Source organism: Aspergillus vadensis (assembly GCF_003184925.1).
Source record: "Aspergillus vadensis CBS 113365 unplaced genomic scaffold BO88scaffold_31, whole genome shotgun sequence".
In the NCBI taxonomy this organism is placed as follows: Eukaryota; Fungi; Ascomycota; class Eurotiomycetes; order Eurotiales; family Aspergillaceae; genus Aspergillus; species Aspergillus vadensis.
In genome coordinates this window covers 151,672-166,049 of record NW_020292069.1, presented here as the reverse complement: position 1 = coordinate 166,049, position 14,378 = coordinate 151,672, and the positions used below count along the sequence as shown (strand labels likewise).

At 47.8% G+C, this 14,378-nt stretch overlaps 5 protein-coding genes and 1 non-coding gene across 6 annotated transcripts; 4 read left to right on the top strand and 2 right to left on the bottom strand.

Moving 5' to 3' along the window:
- Positions 1-1,005: 1,005 nt before the first annotated feature.
- On the top strand, positions 1,006-1,452 carry BO88DRAFT_458155 (uncharacterized protein; the record flags this gene model as incomplete). The annotated part of the gene is made up of 2 exons (XM_025711028.1): positions 1,006-1,109; positions 1,170-1,452. The coding sequence occupies 2 exons, from the start codon at positions 1,006-1,008 to the stop codon at positions 1,450-1,452; spliced, it is 387 nt and encodes a 128-aa protein (XP_025558120.1).
- Positions 1,453-2,165: 713 nt separating this feature from the next.
- On the bottom strand, positions 2,166-3,755 carry BO88DRAFT_474531 (carboxylesterase/lipase family protein; the record flags this gene model as incomplete). The annotated part of the gene is made up of 2 exons (XM_025711827.1): positions 2,166-2,357; positions 2,427-3,755. 2 exons carry the CDS (start codon positions 3,753-3,755, stop codon positions 2,166-2,168), a joined length of 1,521 nt encoding a protein of 506 aa, XP_025558119.1.
- Positions 3,756-4,728: 973 nt separating this feature from the next.
- Positions 4,729-6,476, top strand: BO88DRAFT_429676 (tannase and feruloyl esterase; the record flags this gene model as incomplete). The annotated part of the gene is made up of 4 exons (XM_025709179.1): positions 4,729-5,271; positions 5,294-5,701; positions 5,731-5,931; positions 5,985-6,476. The coding sequence occupies 4 exons, from the start codon at positions 4,729-4,731 to the stop codon at positions 6,474-6,476; spliced, it is 1,644 nt and encodes a 547-aa protein (XP_025558118.1).
- Positions 6,477-7,941: 1,465 nt separating this feature from the next.
- BO88DRAFT_315156 (uncharacterized protein) lies at positions 7,942-8,451 on the top strand (the record flags this gene model as incomplete). Its single annotated transcript, XM_025702454.1, has 1 exon — positions 7,942-8,451. A coding segment is annotated over one exon (510 nt), but the record flags the coding sequence as incomplete, so codon positions are not given.
- A 3,208-nt stretch (positions 8,452-11,659) lies between these two features.
- On the top strand, positions 11,660-11,731 carry BO88DRAFT_t251. The gene has a single exon. It is a non-coding gene; the product is annotated as a tRNA-Ala (tRNA).
- Positions 11,732-12,704: 973 nt separating this feature from the next.
- Positions 12,705-14,099, bottom strand: BO88DRAFT_474530 (uncharacterized protein; the record flags this gene model as incomplete). Its single annotated transcript, XM_025711826.1, has 2 exons — positions 12,705-13,885; positions 13,943-14,099. The coding sequence occupies 2 exons, from the start codon at positions 14,097-14,099 to the stop codon at positions 12,705-12,707; spliced, it is 1,338 nt and encodes a 445-aa protein (XP_025558116.1).
- Positions 14,100-14,378: the final 279 nt, after the last annotated feature.

The window sequence follows — 14,378 nt, the reverse complement described above, 5'->3', positions numbered from 1 at the left end:
ACTCTTGACGCGAGGGCTTCTTCAATCATCATCAGAGCTGAAATCTCTTCGCAATGGTAGATGTTGATACATGCTCGTTGAACTTGTCCAGCAAGAAATTCTAACTTCAAAGGAGATATGGCCTGGGCCTTACTTGTAGGTTGTTGAGCAGTGCTTCCACCATATTCGGGTCATGCATTGTTCTCATCCATTTCTTACCAATGAAAAGGACTGGGCAGCGTTCGAGCGGATTCCTATGATGGCACCCTCTCTGCAGCCGGCATTTCCAGCCACTTGAGAGGTCGTAAGACCATCGCTGCATACCAGATCAAAGATCAATCGACTTCTGGATTGGGGTGAGTTCGACGCTACCTTTTGCAGAAGTGAACCTGTCTGTTGCCCCGGAAGTTGAAGGTAGGGAAATGAGAGTAATCTAAGTACTTCCATTTGTGGCCGGCTAACTTACAGGACCGTTCACATGTACCATAAATTACATATTTTGGCCACGTAATATCGGATAATTCCTAGAATAGATTCAATGAGTCTTGGCACTAAGGTTAGGTAACGATGACAGTTTCCCAGACCTGCTTTATAGGATCAACGCGCAGCGATGAGTCCCTGAGTCACTAATATAGTAATCAAAAATGAGCAAGCACTAAAGATTTGTAATTGTGCCCTGCAGTTCATACTTTTTTGCCGAAGATTATTATGTAGATTACCATTAACTTGATACTGCGTTTCTTGTTGTCAATACACAGCTCTAGTATTAATATTACCGTCTTGTTACCCTCCATTACAAGAAATATTTTCTAGCGGATTAGGCTTTCTGGTATATTGATGGGTCCTGGCACGCTGCATTTGCATCTGCAGCTGAGACAACACATTACATCAACGCCACAGCCCCTCATCGCCAGCCCTATAAATCACGCAACGGCCGGGCTTAGACCCCATTGACTAAATCCTGTCCATACGCACCATCAGAACCAGCTATTCCACTGTCATTTTACACATTAAGCGACCACTACGATGGAACCTTCAACAGAAAAGAACCTTGCTTTAATCGAAACTGCCAAGTCCCTAGCGAACACGCCTTGGTGCGAGCAATATGAACGTATGATATCAGGAATGCTGTAAGCCTCAAGCAACAATACCTGTAAACACAGTGCCCCAGGATCTAATTCACATATTAGATACGACCCCCTCGCCCCAGAACTCATGCAAAGCCGTTACCGAGCCCGCCAGTTAATGTCAAAATACAATGCACCGATACCCGATGACATATCATTCGAAGATCTCACACAACAGCGCGAGAATCTGCGAAAGCAACTTCTGGGGTCCGTTGGAAACGGCGCATTTATTGAGCCTCCACTGATGGTCGATTACGGGTGCAATATCAAGATTGGCGAGGGCTTTTATGCTAATTTCAGGTATGCTATCTCGACCTCATTTTTCACCTCATTCACTGACCCTTGAGGCAATACAATCCTCGACTGCTCCCTCATCATCATCGGCGATCGTGTGGCCTTCGGCCCTAATGTGAGCATCCTGGCTGCGACGCATGAGACCAGTGTTGAGTCTCGGAGAAACGGAGTCGAATTTGCGAAAGAGGTCATAATAGGCGACGACTGCTGGATTGGAGCCGGGGTTTCCATTTTGGCGGGTGTTCATATCGGAAAAGGTTGTACGATCGGGGCTGGGGCTGTTGTCACGAAACATATTCCTCCTTTTAGTGTTGCTGTGGGATCCCCGGCTCGGGTTGTTAAGCAAGTGGAGCCTGTGGAATAGAAGGATTCAGGATTGAGTTTCTTGGTAGTATCTAGCAGAATTTGTGTAAGGTTTTATCTCAGTCATCGGTATATATTTCTCTCCACTCCCCTTTTATTTCGAAAAGTTCTGTTTCAGAGGATGTTACTGATGGTTATATTGAGCCTGGTGATCAACGAAGTATTTGTTCATTTGAGGTGTATGGACTAGTAATAATTACAATAAAAGTGATGGCGAGAAAGAGGGCAGAAAATAACAAATGTCGCATACATCGACGAATCGAAAAGAAGAGATACAAAGCCGTAACCACGGATTGGTAAATGATAAAGACTATCCCAAGGTCACATCCGCGCGAATGCATCAACCCTGTGGTCCCAGGTAACATGATCTCCTAATACGCGCATTGACCTTGTTTTCAAACCTCAGTATGCCACAAGGGTGGCAAACCAATCCTCAAAAAGCTTGACCTTCTTGCTCCAGGCAATCGGAATCTGACCCCATCCATCGCCGACATGCTGCACCAGCTTGGAGGTGTTCACTGCGGGCCACTCGGTAGCACCTTCGGCCTGAGTGTTGGGGTTTCTGGTCTTGATGAAGCTGGCCCAGTAGTCGTTCTAATTTTTGGCGATGGCGTAATCCTCGGCAGTCCAGGGCTTGTCGGTGGCATAAAGATTGTTCAATACATAGTTGATTTCCGACTCGTGATAAGCGCCAGAGCTCTGGCCAGGGGGAGCGTGGTCCCAGAAGTAGTTCCAAACCGCGCTGCTCTTCTTGGTGTACCACATCTGGGTCCAGAGCCAGGTGCCCACCTTGGAGCGGTCGGTGAACATAGAGTTGTATGCGCTTGAAGCGGTCGTCGAGTCATTGGCCGGATAGAGATCAAAGAACCGCTCAACCCACTCCCCACTGTAAGTTTCGTTGAGATCCTCAAGGTACTCCGCGAGCGAGATGTCGAGGCCGTAGGTAGCGCCATTCTCGTCCTTGTTGTTGCCGGTGATGACGGGGACGTCGTGGGCAAGGCCCTTCTTCAAGATGTTGAGGTAGGTATCGGGCATGGCGTAATAATCAAGGACTGCCTCGAACATGATGGTATCTTCGAGAGTGGACCCAGTCGCTCCGTCAATCAATGCCTCCATGCTGAGGTTGCGGGCTTCGGCAATACTGGACACTCCCAGATTCGAGAGGTAGGTATTGCCATCATCCAGCGCATCTTCCAGCGTAGTATAAGCCTCGGCAAGGCTAGTGCAAAGGGGGTCATGGGGGTCACGGACACCACTCTCAATGATGGCACCAACAATCAGCCCCTTGGTCAAGTTGCTGTAGAGTATATGCTGGGTGGCCGCAGAGCCTGCCGATTGACCCTGGACTGTGATCTGGTTCGGATCACCACCGAAGGCCTCGATGTTGGCATGAATCCATTTCAAAGCAGCGAACTGATCTAGCATTCCCCAATTACCTGAGCTGTTGGACCCAGTCACCTTCTCAAATTCTTCCGAGAGCTCAGAGTGGGCAAGCCATCCAAAAGGCCCAGTCCGGTAGTTGTAATTGACAAAGACAATCCCCTTGTCAGCCATACCACCGCCGTCGAAGAGAGGATCTGCCGCAGTTGACTCGGCGGGAGAACTCCACATGACCACAGGCAGCTTGGCATCGGTAGAGTTTGCTGGACTCCAAATGTTTAAATTGAGGCAATCCTCGTTAATGGTGTAACTGTTGTCTCCGGTCGTAGCAGAAGGGCAGACAGGGCCCCAGTTGCGCGCGTCAAGCGTTCCGTTCCATGGACTTGCGGGTTGCGGTGCTTTCCAACGATTGGCACCTCCGGTGGTCGCAGCAAACGGAATGCCCTTCCACACAGTGATGTCTTTCCAGTGCGTCAGGTTGCCGGTATTGCTGCTGTTGAAAGCCGGATAACCCTGGACCGAGCCATATTTGGTCTCAATCTTGGTTTCGTAAAGCGCAGCGGAAGAAATGGATGCCAGGCCCAGAAGCGTGGGGAGAGTATTCTGGAGCATTGTCCAGAGACCGCAATAAGGGGGTACTGATAAACTGAATTGGAAGATAAATATGCTGTGTGATTCGAAGAATGAACCGGCCGTCACTTGGCTCTTATGGTCCTTTCGACTGCCCGTCTTGACCGCCGGCTTGCTCTGAGTTCTGAGCAATTGAGGCCTTCTTCACGCAGCTTTCTCCATGCAGCCCGTGCTGACGTATGCACTTTACCTGGGGAATAAGACTGAACCGGACTGTCAGTGTTCAAGGCTGAGAACATTCAAACCTTGGGTGAGACGGACGATCCCGCCCCGCTGCCCCGTAGCTGCTGCAGGAACGGAGATTGACCTTGGGCTAGGGCAGAGTACGGAGATATATGGAAGGGCGGGAGCTTACGCGGCGCTATTTACTGTGAATAAATGCGTAAAAGGCGCTAGTGTTATCAGTGGGACTCTGACCCTTCCAGCCCACTAGCATTGCAAGATAATTCTTTCCTGTTGCTGAATCACCGCATGGCATGACTGAAAGCAAGCAGCAGTGCCGGTGGGTTATCCGACAAATTGCTATTGATACACTCACGATCGTTGCTCATATGCCAAGTATGCACTTCGAAGACTTCATTCGGTCAGCCAGTCATGAGTATTGCACGCAGTCCTAAGGTCGGCGATGAATTCAATCTTACCCTCCGACCTCCGGACAGTCGTCACTCAGTGGGTCTGTGGCTCGCGGCCCGGGAAGCTTAATGGCAATAACGAAGTCCTTGGCAATTAAAGACCCGTGAAGCATACCATAGCGTGATTTTTCTTGTTGATGCGAGACGGCTCGACCGATCAATCTGCGACTGCATGTGTCATCTCCTATCGTTTGGAACTTACTTGTATTCATGCATACGCGTCCAATCTTCTAACGGTTTGTAAATTCACAGTTTAAAAGCGAAAGCCACCCGCAGTATATGATGAGCCTATCCAGAACCACATTCATTCTATCCTTTTCAATATGAGAAATATTCTCCCCTTAGCTGCGGCAGTCGGGGCTGCTCATGCCACCAGTCTCTCTGATATTTGCAACGATGCCTACATCAAGGCTGCGTTGCCTGCAGATGGCACCTTTCAGGGCATCTCCATGATTTCCAGCTCCGTCTCGACTACCATCCATTCGAATGTGTCCATCAGCAGCTCCAATTTCTATCCGGCTGCTACCATCAGCTACTGCGATGTCACCTTCAACTACACCCACACTGGTCGGAATGACCGAGTGGCCCTCACTTACTGGCTGCCCGCCCCAGCTGATTTCAAGAATCGGTTCCTTACCACCGGCGGCGAGGCATACGATATTAACGAGAGTTCCAGTACCTCTGGCTCCTTGCCCGGTGGCCTCATGTATGGAGCAGTCGCCGGCCTCACCGACGGTGGGTTCAATGGTCAATCCTTTGACGACATCTTCCTTCTTGCCAATGGCACTGTCGACTGGCAAAACACCTTCATGTTCGGCTACCAAGGTATCCATGAGATGATGGAAATCGGCCGCCAACCGCAATGTGTATAACACCGGAAATGACAAGGTCTATACCTACTATCAGTCGTGCTCTGAGGGCGGCCGTGAGGGCTGGTCTCAGGCCCAGCGGTATGGCTATGATTACGACGGAATTATTGTCGGTGCGCCGGCTTTCCGCTTCGCCCATCAGCAAATCAACCACCTGGTGCCCAACGTCGTTGAACAGACCATGGATTACTACCCGCCTCCGTGCGAGTTGGAGCTAATTGTAAACGCCACCATCGCTCCTTGCGATCCGCTGGATGGCCGCGCAGACGGAGTTGTCGCCCGCTCCGACCTGTGCAAGCTGCATTTCAACTACACCTCCTTGATCGGTGCTCCCTACTACTGCGCGGCCAGCTCCGGTGGCAGCAGTCTTGGTCTCGGGTTTAGTAAACGGCAGTCCATGAGCTCGACCCCGGCGCAGAACGGTACCGTCACCAAGAAGCCGTCGAATTGGTTCAGACACTGCTCGCCGGTTTGAAGGACACCCAGGGTCGTCAGGCCTACTTGTACTTCCAGCCCGGTGCGGACTTTGACGATGCTGAAACCACCTACGACTCAGAAACCGGCACCTGGGGCCTCAGTATTGACGGTAACGGGGGCGAGTTTGTGGCGAAGTTTGTGAACCTACAGGAAGCGGACACGCTAACTTCTCTCGACAATGTTACTATGACACCATCCGCGACTGGATGCAAATGGGATGGACAATGTACGAGGACACCCTGATGACTCACAACCCCGATCTCAGCGTCCTCCAGCAATCCGGTGGTAAGATTCTGCACTTCCACGGTGAGCAGGACCCCAGCGTGCCCACTGCCTCGTCTGTCCACTATTACGAGGCTGTGCGCAAGATTATGTTCCCCAATGAGTCTCTCAACACAAGTGCTGCCGCCTTGGGCGAGTTCTACCGACTGTACCTGGTCCCCGGTATGGCTCATTGCGGCACAAACAGCGAACAACCGAACGGACCTTTCCCGCAAACCAATATGGCCGTCATGATCGACTGGGTGGAGAACGGTGTGGTTCCTGTGACGCTGAACGCGACCGTTCTCCAGGGAGACAATGAAGGAGAGCACCAGCAGATCTGCGCATGGCCCCTTTGCCCTCTCTGGTCCAACAACGGGACTACCATGGATTGTGTATTCGACCAGGCCTCGTATGATACTTGGATCTACGATTTCGACGCCTACAAGCTTCCTTTGTATTAGGAGCGGAACATCAATTTTAGCCTCGGGGACTTGTATGGGAGGCCAGAGGGGTGGGTATGTCTCAGATAGGCTTGCGCTGATCGCTGATTGCGATCACATTTCTGCGGCCTTGAAAGATGTATGATATAGCGGCAGTATTAGTACGCTTTTGACAATTTTGTATACTCTACAACGGACGTATGTAATTTATTCAATCTGAAATGAAATTAAACTTTACTCATTGTACATAACATCTTCTTATCAATTCAAGTACTAAGTATCCCATGATATCACCGTATAAGGCTAAGTGTTTATAATATCAGCTCCAATGGAAGTAAGGATTTCAGCAGTATCACGCGTAGCAGAAACCTACTTAGTAGTAGTTCTCACTCAACCTGACCAATCTGCCATTGCAGCTCCAGTCTGACATTATTGCACCACTTTCTGCAGCCGCTGCATGCGCAGGCCTGTTACCACAGAGCCCGTCAGGGTCCAGCACGGGCGGCAAAAAGTAATTGCCGGGGCATACAGCGTTGTCCTAATTCGGTTAGTTCAATTACCAGCGCGGCTATTGCAAGCTGGATCTAGTTAGTCTGAACCTAAATTGCCACGCAAAAACTCAATCATCAGATAACGGAGTTCCCGCCCGAGTCGCCCGCGATGTAATGAAATCTAGAAAGAAAGAAGCTTTTCTCAGATAAAGATATCTCCGCGATAGTCGCGGTAATCATCCTATAATCCACTTGGGATTTATACCAGATTTATAATATTCGTCATGAAACCATAGATTCACTTTCGTTATTATTGCTACCTATACGATAGGCTGAACATCTATACTCCATTTGAATTATGTAAAATTCAGACTAGAAATTTCCGAAAAAAAACTGATAATACCGTTTATCTTCTATTTGACTCATAGGCTCTATATAGGGCTGTACCAGTCTCTGTTGGTCAAAATAATCTGAATAGAACATCTTTAAAATGATATTACATGAACGACCGACTCGGGTGGCGTTACCTGAAAAAGTAGAATAACGTTAAGGTCATGTGGCCTGTTCCGCGAAGTCGTAAGCCAACCCCGCAGGTCAAAAATCCAAACTCTGATGATGTTGAAGTGTATGATATGATGGCTTCCCGCTACCATTACTTGCCCGAACAACCCTTGCTGATATTATTTCGCGAGATACGCTTCCTATGAAAACTACCGATCGTTGTATAAAACCTCCCGTGAGATCTCGATCGGGATGTCTGACATGCCGCCGGCGGAAAAAGAGATGCGATGAGCGTCGCTCTTCCTGCACTGGCTGTCAGCGTAACCGCCTTGAATGCCAGTGGGAATCTGCTGACTCGATTCTATGGCCCAAACGCCGGAAGACAAGGGCGGGATTGGCCGAGAAATTACTCCCTGACCAGGCACAAGGAATGGTGAATGTGTTCTCAGTCCTAACGCCCGACATAGTCTCCCGCTTGCTCCGTCACTTCCTCACGCCTAATTCAGCACGGCCATATCATGGGAACCTCACAGTCTTTATTCATCGCCATTTACCGCATATCCCGTCTGTCTCATAACTTGCAGTCTAGCAAAACTGCCGAGGTGTTTTCCGCACGACAGGAACTTTTGCTGTTGGACCAAGAATTAATGGCCTGTCAAAGCCAGCTCACCCATGATAATACTATGAACCAGGAGCATCTCAATGATGTCATTACATCGAACCTGTACAGTTTGGCATGCCGCATCCACATAAGGGCACTCTTTCCACCACATGGATCTGACGACAACGACACAGTTCACTCTCTGGTGGATGAGTTCATAAACAATTTACAGCATCTGCCTCCGCACTCGCCTTCGCACAACATACTGTGCTGGCCACTGGTTGTTGCGGGCCTGTCCGCACGAAATCCTGCACATCAACGTATCATCGTTGCAAAGCTGAACAATATATACGAAGAGTGGAAGTCAGCGGTCTTCTCAAAAAGTGCTGATTTCCTGCGAGAACAGTGGCGAAAAGATAGGGAGATGAGACGCAGATTGCCCATTACCAGTGGCTACGAGGAGTCATCCATGTTAGATGGGCTGACATGGTATCAATGTCCTGTCATTCTGGCGTAACTCGTCTGGTCAGTGGATTATCTTATGACGCTAATCAACTTGCTTTCACGCGTAATTAGCTTTGCGAAAGACTTGTATTGTGGACATATCGGATTACCACCCTGAGCTTGCATTGTATATAGTTGTGTACTGTTTGCAAAAATAAATGCACCAATGTATATAGTTTCAATATTCAGTACTATGCTTGCTGTCAGATTTTACATACAACCCTGAGAAATTCCAAGATAGCGACTATACGAGAAAAGAGATAGTAGCAAACTCCATCCAAGGAATATGAAAACAACAAAAGCCTCTTCATTAGTGTATTCACTGCAGCGGTTCTAAGTATACTCGAGTAGTCTCATGCCCGCATCAATATATTTCCATTCGTGTGGTTGCCAGGCTGCAGGAACCACCATGCCGGTATGCCGTCTTTCCGAATTGGAGATTACGGCACAGATTCTGCAGGTTCACACCGGCTGAACTGACCAAGTAACTCATCACCAATACCATGCAATTGTCGGGGTCTCGAGTAAACGACTTCACAATGATTGATCTCACTCTGGCGGTCAACCCAGCATTGTCGATACCGGCCTCTGCCAGAACGGCGGAAGCGTAAACCTCCTCACCGGAAAAATAAATTCAGATGAGTGATTTCTCCTGCTTCAGAAACACCTGGTCCACAATAATCGGTAACATTGCTCGCATCTTGGGGGGCGCCCCGCATCAGCCATTCAAGGCCGCCTGTGTCAAGTTCTATTGCATCCCCATCGCCATCGTTGAGTGAGACCTTGGTATGATGGTGCTCTCTGGTGCCTGTGTAAAAGCCCGTTACGGAATTCTGGCTATGATTGATGTCATTGATATTTGACACATGAGTGGGTGAGTGAAACATCAGGTGAAAGGCAAAGAATCATCGATTTGGGCCTGTAGTATAGTGGTAGTCCAGAAGGCCGGCAGCGGCATACATGTTCGTTGTGTAAAGACGTTCTGCAACAGCCCAATACGTTGTGCCTTTCCGCTCATGCAATATCTGAGATTCAGATGCAGGGTTGTATATCCAATGCCCTGATCTGTTGAGTCATCTAGTCATATGGTTGGGAAAGCCTTAGCAAATGCGTCTCACTTCCCGACATTGTCTGACTCTTCACGTGACGATGGCATGTCGCAGTCATATATTTAGCTGTCAGTTTTAGTTGTGTCCCTTGCATGCTGAACACAAATGCCTCCTCTTTAAGCAAAAGTATGAATCCGATCTCTTGCTGCTTTGCATCAAAGGGTGCGGTGCCAGAGGTTGGTCACCTGGCGGAGTCCGTGGGTGGTCCTTCGTGATACTCAGTAGGCTATTTCATACAGACGCTTTTGCCTTCTGAATTGAGCATTCATGTAGATAGAAACGATATCGCACTATTCCCAACGGTGATACTTCATCGCTACGTAGGTCATGAACATCTTGGGTGCGAATCGCTGGCCACGGGAGTGAAAGATTCGTCGTATTCGATGCCTAACATCTGGCGGTTCCCACAAATAACCCATGGTTTGTGCACTTCTCACGCTGTCCAAGGTGAGCCCTGTGCTTGGTCGCTTGGTGGATTTTGTTTCGCCTGTTGAAATGGAGAATAGTTCATACACCGCGACGCATGGCCTTTGTCTGTCAACCATCAGCCAAGAAAGTGTGACCATCTGTGCGTGCCTCGCATATTATCGGATTTAGTTCGCACACTTTTCGGCCAAGCCTATCTCATAGTCAATAACACGTTGCGCTTGTCAGTTAGAGCGATAGGTTTACCCGCAGTGATACCAATGGAATTATTCCGTTATAGAAGAGACGGTGCACGGTTTATATTGACTCGAAGGAATGCCACCATCGTTGGACAGTGGGACGTGGGACATTGGTCTCAGGGTGGTGAACATTTCCTGACCGTTTGATTATATATTGTAGCCACCTTTTCTCAATGATCATATATTCTGAGGGCATCAATCATAAGGATATAATACTGCCCTGAGTTCAGAGTCAGCATGTGGGAAGGTTTCCCATCTGAAGATTAAGGCTTGCCTCTTGGGTATGCTTTCTCTTTATCATCATCGCTGGAAGCTGATAGGTCGGGTACCATGTTCTTCGCGTGGTCATAGGGTTTGGCGTATTGACCAAAACAGATAGATGGTGAATTTTTTCGCAGTTTCCGACATTTCTACAGATGTTTTGTCTGTTAGCGTGATATAGACATAGGAATGGCGTGTGCATACTGATCAAGCGTCGAAGTCGATACACCATGATAGAGCTTCAGGAATGTATCTCAAGGCTCGATCTAGGAAGTCAGAGTATGACCATCTTCCGATCTATAGAGGTTGGAGGGTATGGCTTCAGATGAATTTTAGAGACAAGAATTTTAAAGACAAAACAGTGGGACGGAAGCTTCCTTTTATATAGGGGTTGCAAAGACAATGGGCCAGATGAATTCCCCGCCATCTGCCTACAGTGACGCTTCATATGTTAATGTCACATTCATGCTTTTTTTTCACTCGGGCTTTCAAAATACGAAAGTACAGTACTAAATTCAATACTTACATCAGTCAATCACTTCGTTGCACATTAACCGAGCGAGATATCAAATCGTGAGTGATGATGCTCTAGTTTAATGGGCCGCTAGTACTAGTAGTTAACAGATTTATATATAGTGAAAGGGATACTAAGTACTTCCCGGTCATTCGACTGACAATTTTACCACCGATCAAATAACTGATATGCAGGTAAGACTCCTTCCCAGACAGAGAGTGTGATACTTAGATAAATACGTGGTTTTTCTAGGATGTTTCCGAGGCTGAGTAGACAGGATCCGTGGGCATCTTAGGAAGACCGGAATTTTCCGCAAGGCATTACATTTACATCAGTGTACTATTATCAACTTTTTATGTAATCCAATGGATAGAGAGTAGAAAGTTGATCACATCAAGAAATTGCAATGCTGCTATAATACGTAATCGGGGCCTTTGGTAACTGGGCTTCATCGAGCTGGTGACCCTGATAATAAGCACTGGGAGTTGATTACCAAAGAAAGGGAGGATAATATGAGCGAGTCATATAGCGTAGTCTAAAGCATCTTATCATCAAGTTGGGCTTGTGGTTTAGGGGTATGACGCTCCATTCGCATTGGAGAGGTCCCGGGTTCGATTCCCGGCGAGTCCATTTTTTGTTTTTCGGTCTCTCTGCTACGCCACCGGGACGGATAGTCTGGGTACAGTTACCCGCGTGGAGATCACTTAATTGGGACACTAGTAGTATCTGACCTACTGAGCTACACGCTACGCTGGACTCTTATGATGCAGTTTGTTTAACACTTTTTAGACCTCGGCATTCTGTTATGATGATTCCTGACGAGAATTATAAAACCAATGTGGTTGTCCCCAAAATACCCTTCAATTCCATCACCGGATTTACAGTTGTTAAATTACGTCCAATATGATATTGGTTGGTGTAGTTCGAAGCTACGGACGAATATTTAAGGTATAATCCTTATCCATTTCTTCAAGAACTAAATCTCATATGTGCCTTACATCTCTCAGTATTGTTTGGTTCTAGTGAGTAACCAATCATGGATCATGAGTAGATGTAACTTCTTTTGAAATAGACAGCTATCAATAAGGCATACCTTGGTGTACACTAATAAGTACTAGCTCTAATAGACACTGTAGGATAGCTCTAAAGGAGGTTTCTAGTAGCATTTGGATAGGCCATGGATAACTGCAAAGAGGATTGATGAAGATGGAGAGAAGGAAGAAGGTGGGAGAAGACGAGGTTTAAATAGGCAAGAGTAGATGGCGTGAATATGGCAGAAAGCATTCCCCTATCTGGCAAAATGTGAAGCCTCGTGGAATCCGTATGGGAATTCTCTATAAGAAGGTTAATTCGGCTCCAAGGGTGAATCCCGGATCCTGAATGCTTCAACGAAGTCAGTAGAGAATTAATTCTCATTTCTTGATTAGCATTGTAAAACTGCCTGCATCGGATATTTCATTAGATATATTGAGTAGTGAAGAGCCGATCTATCTACAAGAGGGTTGGTGGAACACTTTGCCTTCTACCTGAAGCAGAAGATCGTATCCTTTTGGTCGATGTGGTAGTATCGTTGGTATACTAATGACTGGTCTCGCGCTTGCTGTCAGGAATCCACCATAAGGTGGTAAACCCCGGTATGTTGTCCCTTCCTCAAGGACACAACATCGCTGGAGCGAGATAATTCATGACTATGATATGGTGGTGGCTCAGCATCCCAGTCAGATAAACATGGTTCATCTAGTGTATTCCACAGCGGTCTCTTCTCAACATACGTCTCATAAGACTCCGCAATTTTAACTGGTAACGTAGCATTCAACGACCGACGACGTCCACTCGAGTCGGGCGTAGAATACGACATACGCATGTCGACAAGATAGGCTCGTGAGAGAAGACACGTAGAGAATGGTATGAGATGTCCGTTCCGAGGCATGCGCATAGGGAGGTGTATGGATGTTGTGTAGTATAGCGTGTTGCCGCTCTGATGCTCGGTGACGTAGTCCTCAGGGGTTGGCTCATGCTTGATCCATTGCGTAGATGAGATATCCTCTGATCGCATCGCAATATTTTCGACATGTGCTTGTCGGTATTGCGCCTCATGGTGCTTGAGCCGTTTAGCAGTCACCCTTGTCGCTAAGAATGTTGATGCCTTGAGCGTACAATGTAGGTGTCGTAATTGAGGAGGCTTCGCTTCTCCCGCTGCTTCGAAGCGAAGCGGTATGGTAAGATATGCGTCGAAGGAGCCATTCGAGAAATCCTCAAGACAGCGCCCCTGCGTCAGCTGTGCAGAAGACCCTTCCACAGATAACCTGCCCGGAGAAAGCGATGCTTTGCTCTTCACGTCCTGCTTCGGGTTGTGTTGCAATGATATGAAGGTCTGCAGGCTTCGCGGGAGGTGGTTCGATTCATGCGCAGGGACGAACCGTAGATCTCTTGTAGATGTAGTTGTTCTTTCGTTATTGACATATTTTACTCTATGGTAGAATACCGTAGCACGGATATAGTACGCAATTCGACAAAGTTCCTGAGACAAGTTGGCGAATCGCAGTGTTGGTGGAAGCTTAGCATGCCGATGATCGGCCCAACCATTGCTCTTTTCGTGTATGCAAGACCCCAAGGGCAGTTCCTCGGGAATAACGAAAGAGAATGGATAACTGTAAGTTCTTCCGGAGACATGAGTGGGCGAGATAGGAGTTTCAATGGGTTGTTGGAGCTTTAGGAATGTTTGGCAGGCTGCAGGTTCACGGAGTTCGGTAATTGGCCGCGGTAAAGCCACCCGGGAAGAGCCTAATGTTTTTTAGACCTTATTGGGCGAGTAGTGGAGGGATTGGATGAGCTACATACCTTCCATTGTAATTTGAATATTGTTGACATTTGTGTCATTGGGCGCAGCCACGGTCACTATACCCTCGATGCGGTCCCATGTTGTGTAACTTGGTTTAGGATCTTTTATTGTGATTTTGATTATGGGAGCATGAGATCTCGCTGAAAGCCACTTCATGATTGCATGCAATGGCAAGTCCCAAGAATATGCAAGAATGTCAATTGAACTTTAGCAGATTTTATTTTCCCCCGGACTGCTTGCACTTATACCCCCAAACGATGACTCTCCATTCTTCGGGACCTCATGCCGGACTTGCTGGGTCCCGGAGTCGGAGTCTGTCCCGGGCAGATGTGTTCGGTTGCCTCTCCCGAAGATGGGAGCTTCTTTTGCCCCGTGCTGCTGAAGGTCTTTATTTACTGAAGAAAATTCTTCCACTTCAAATCTAGCTAAGAAACG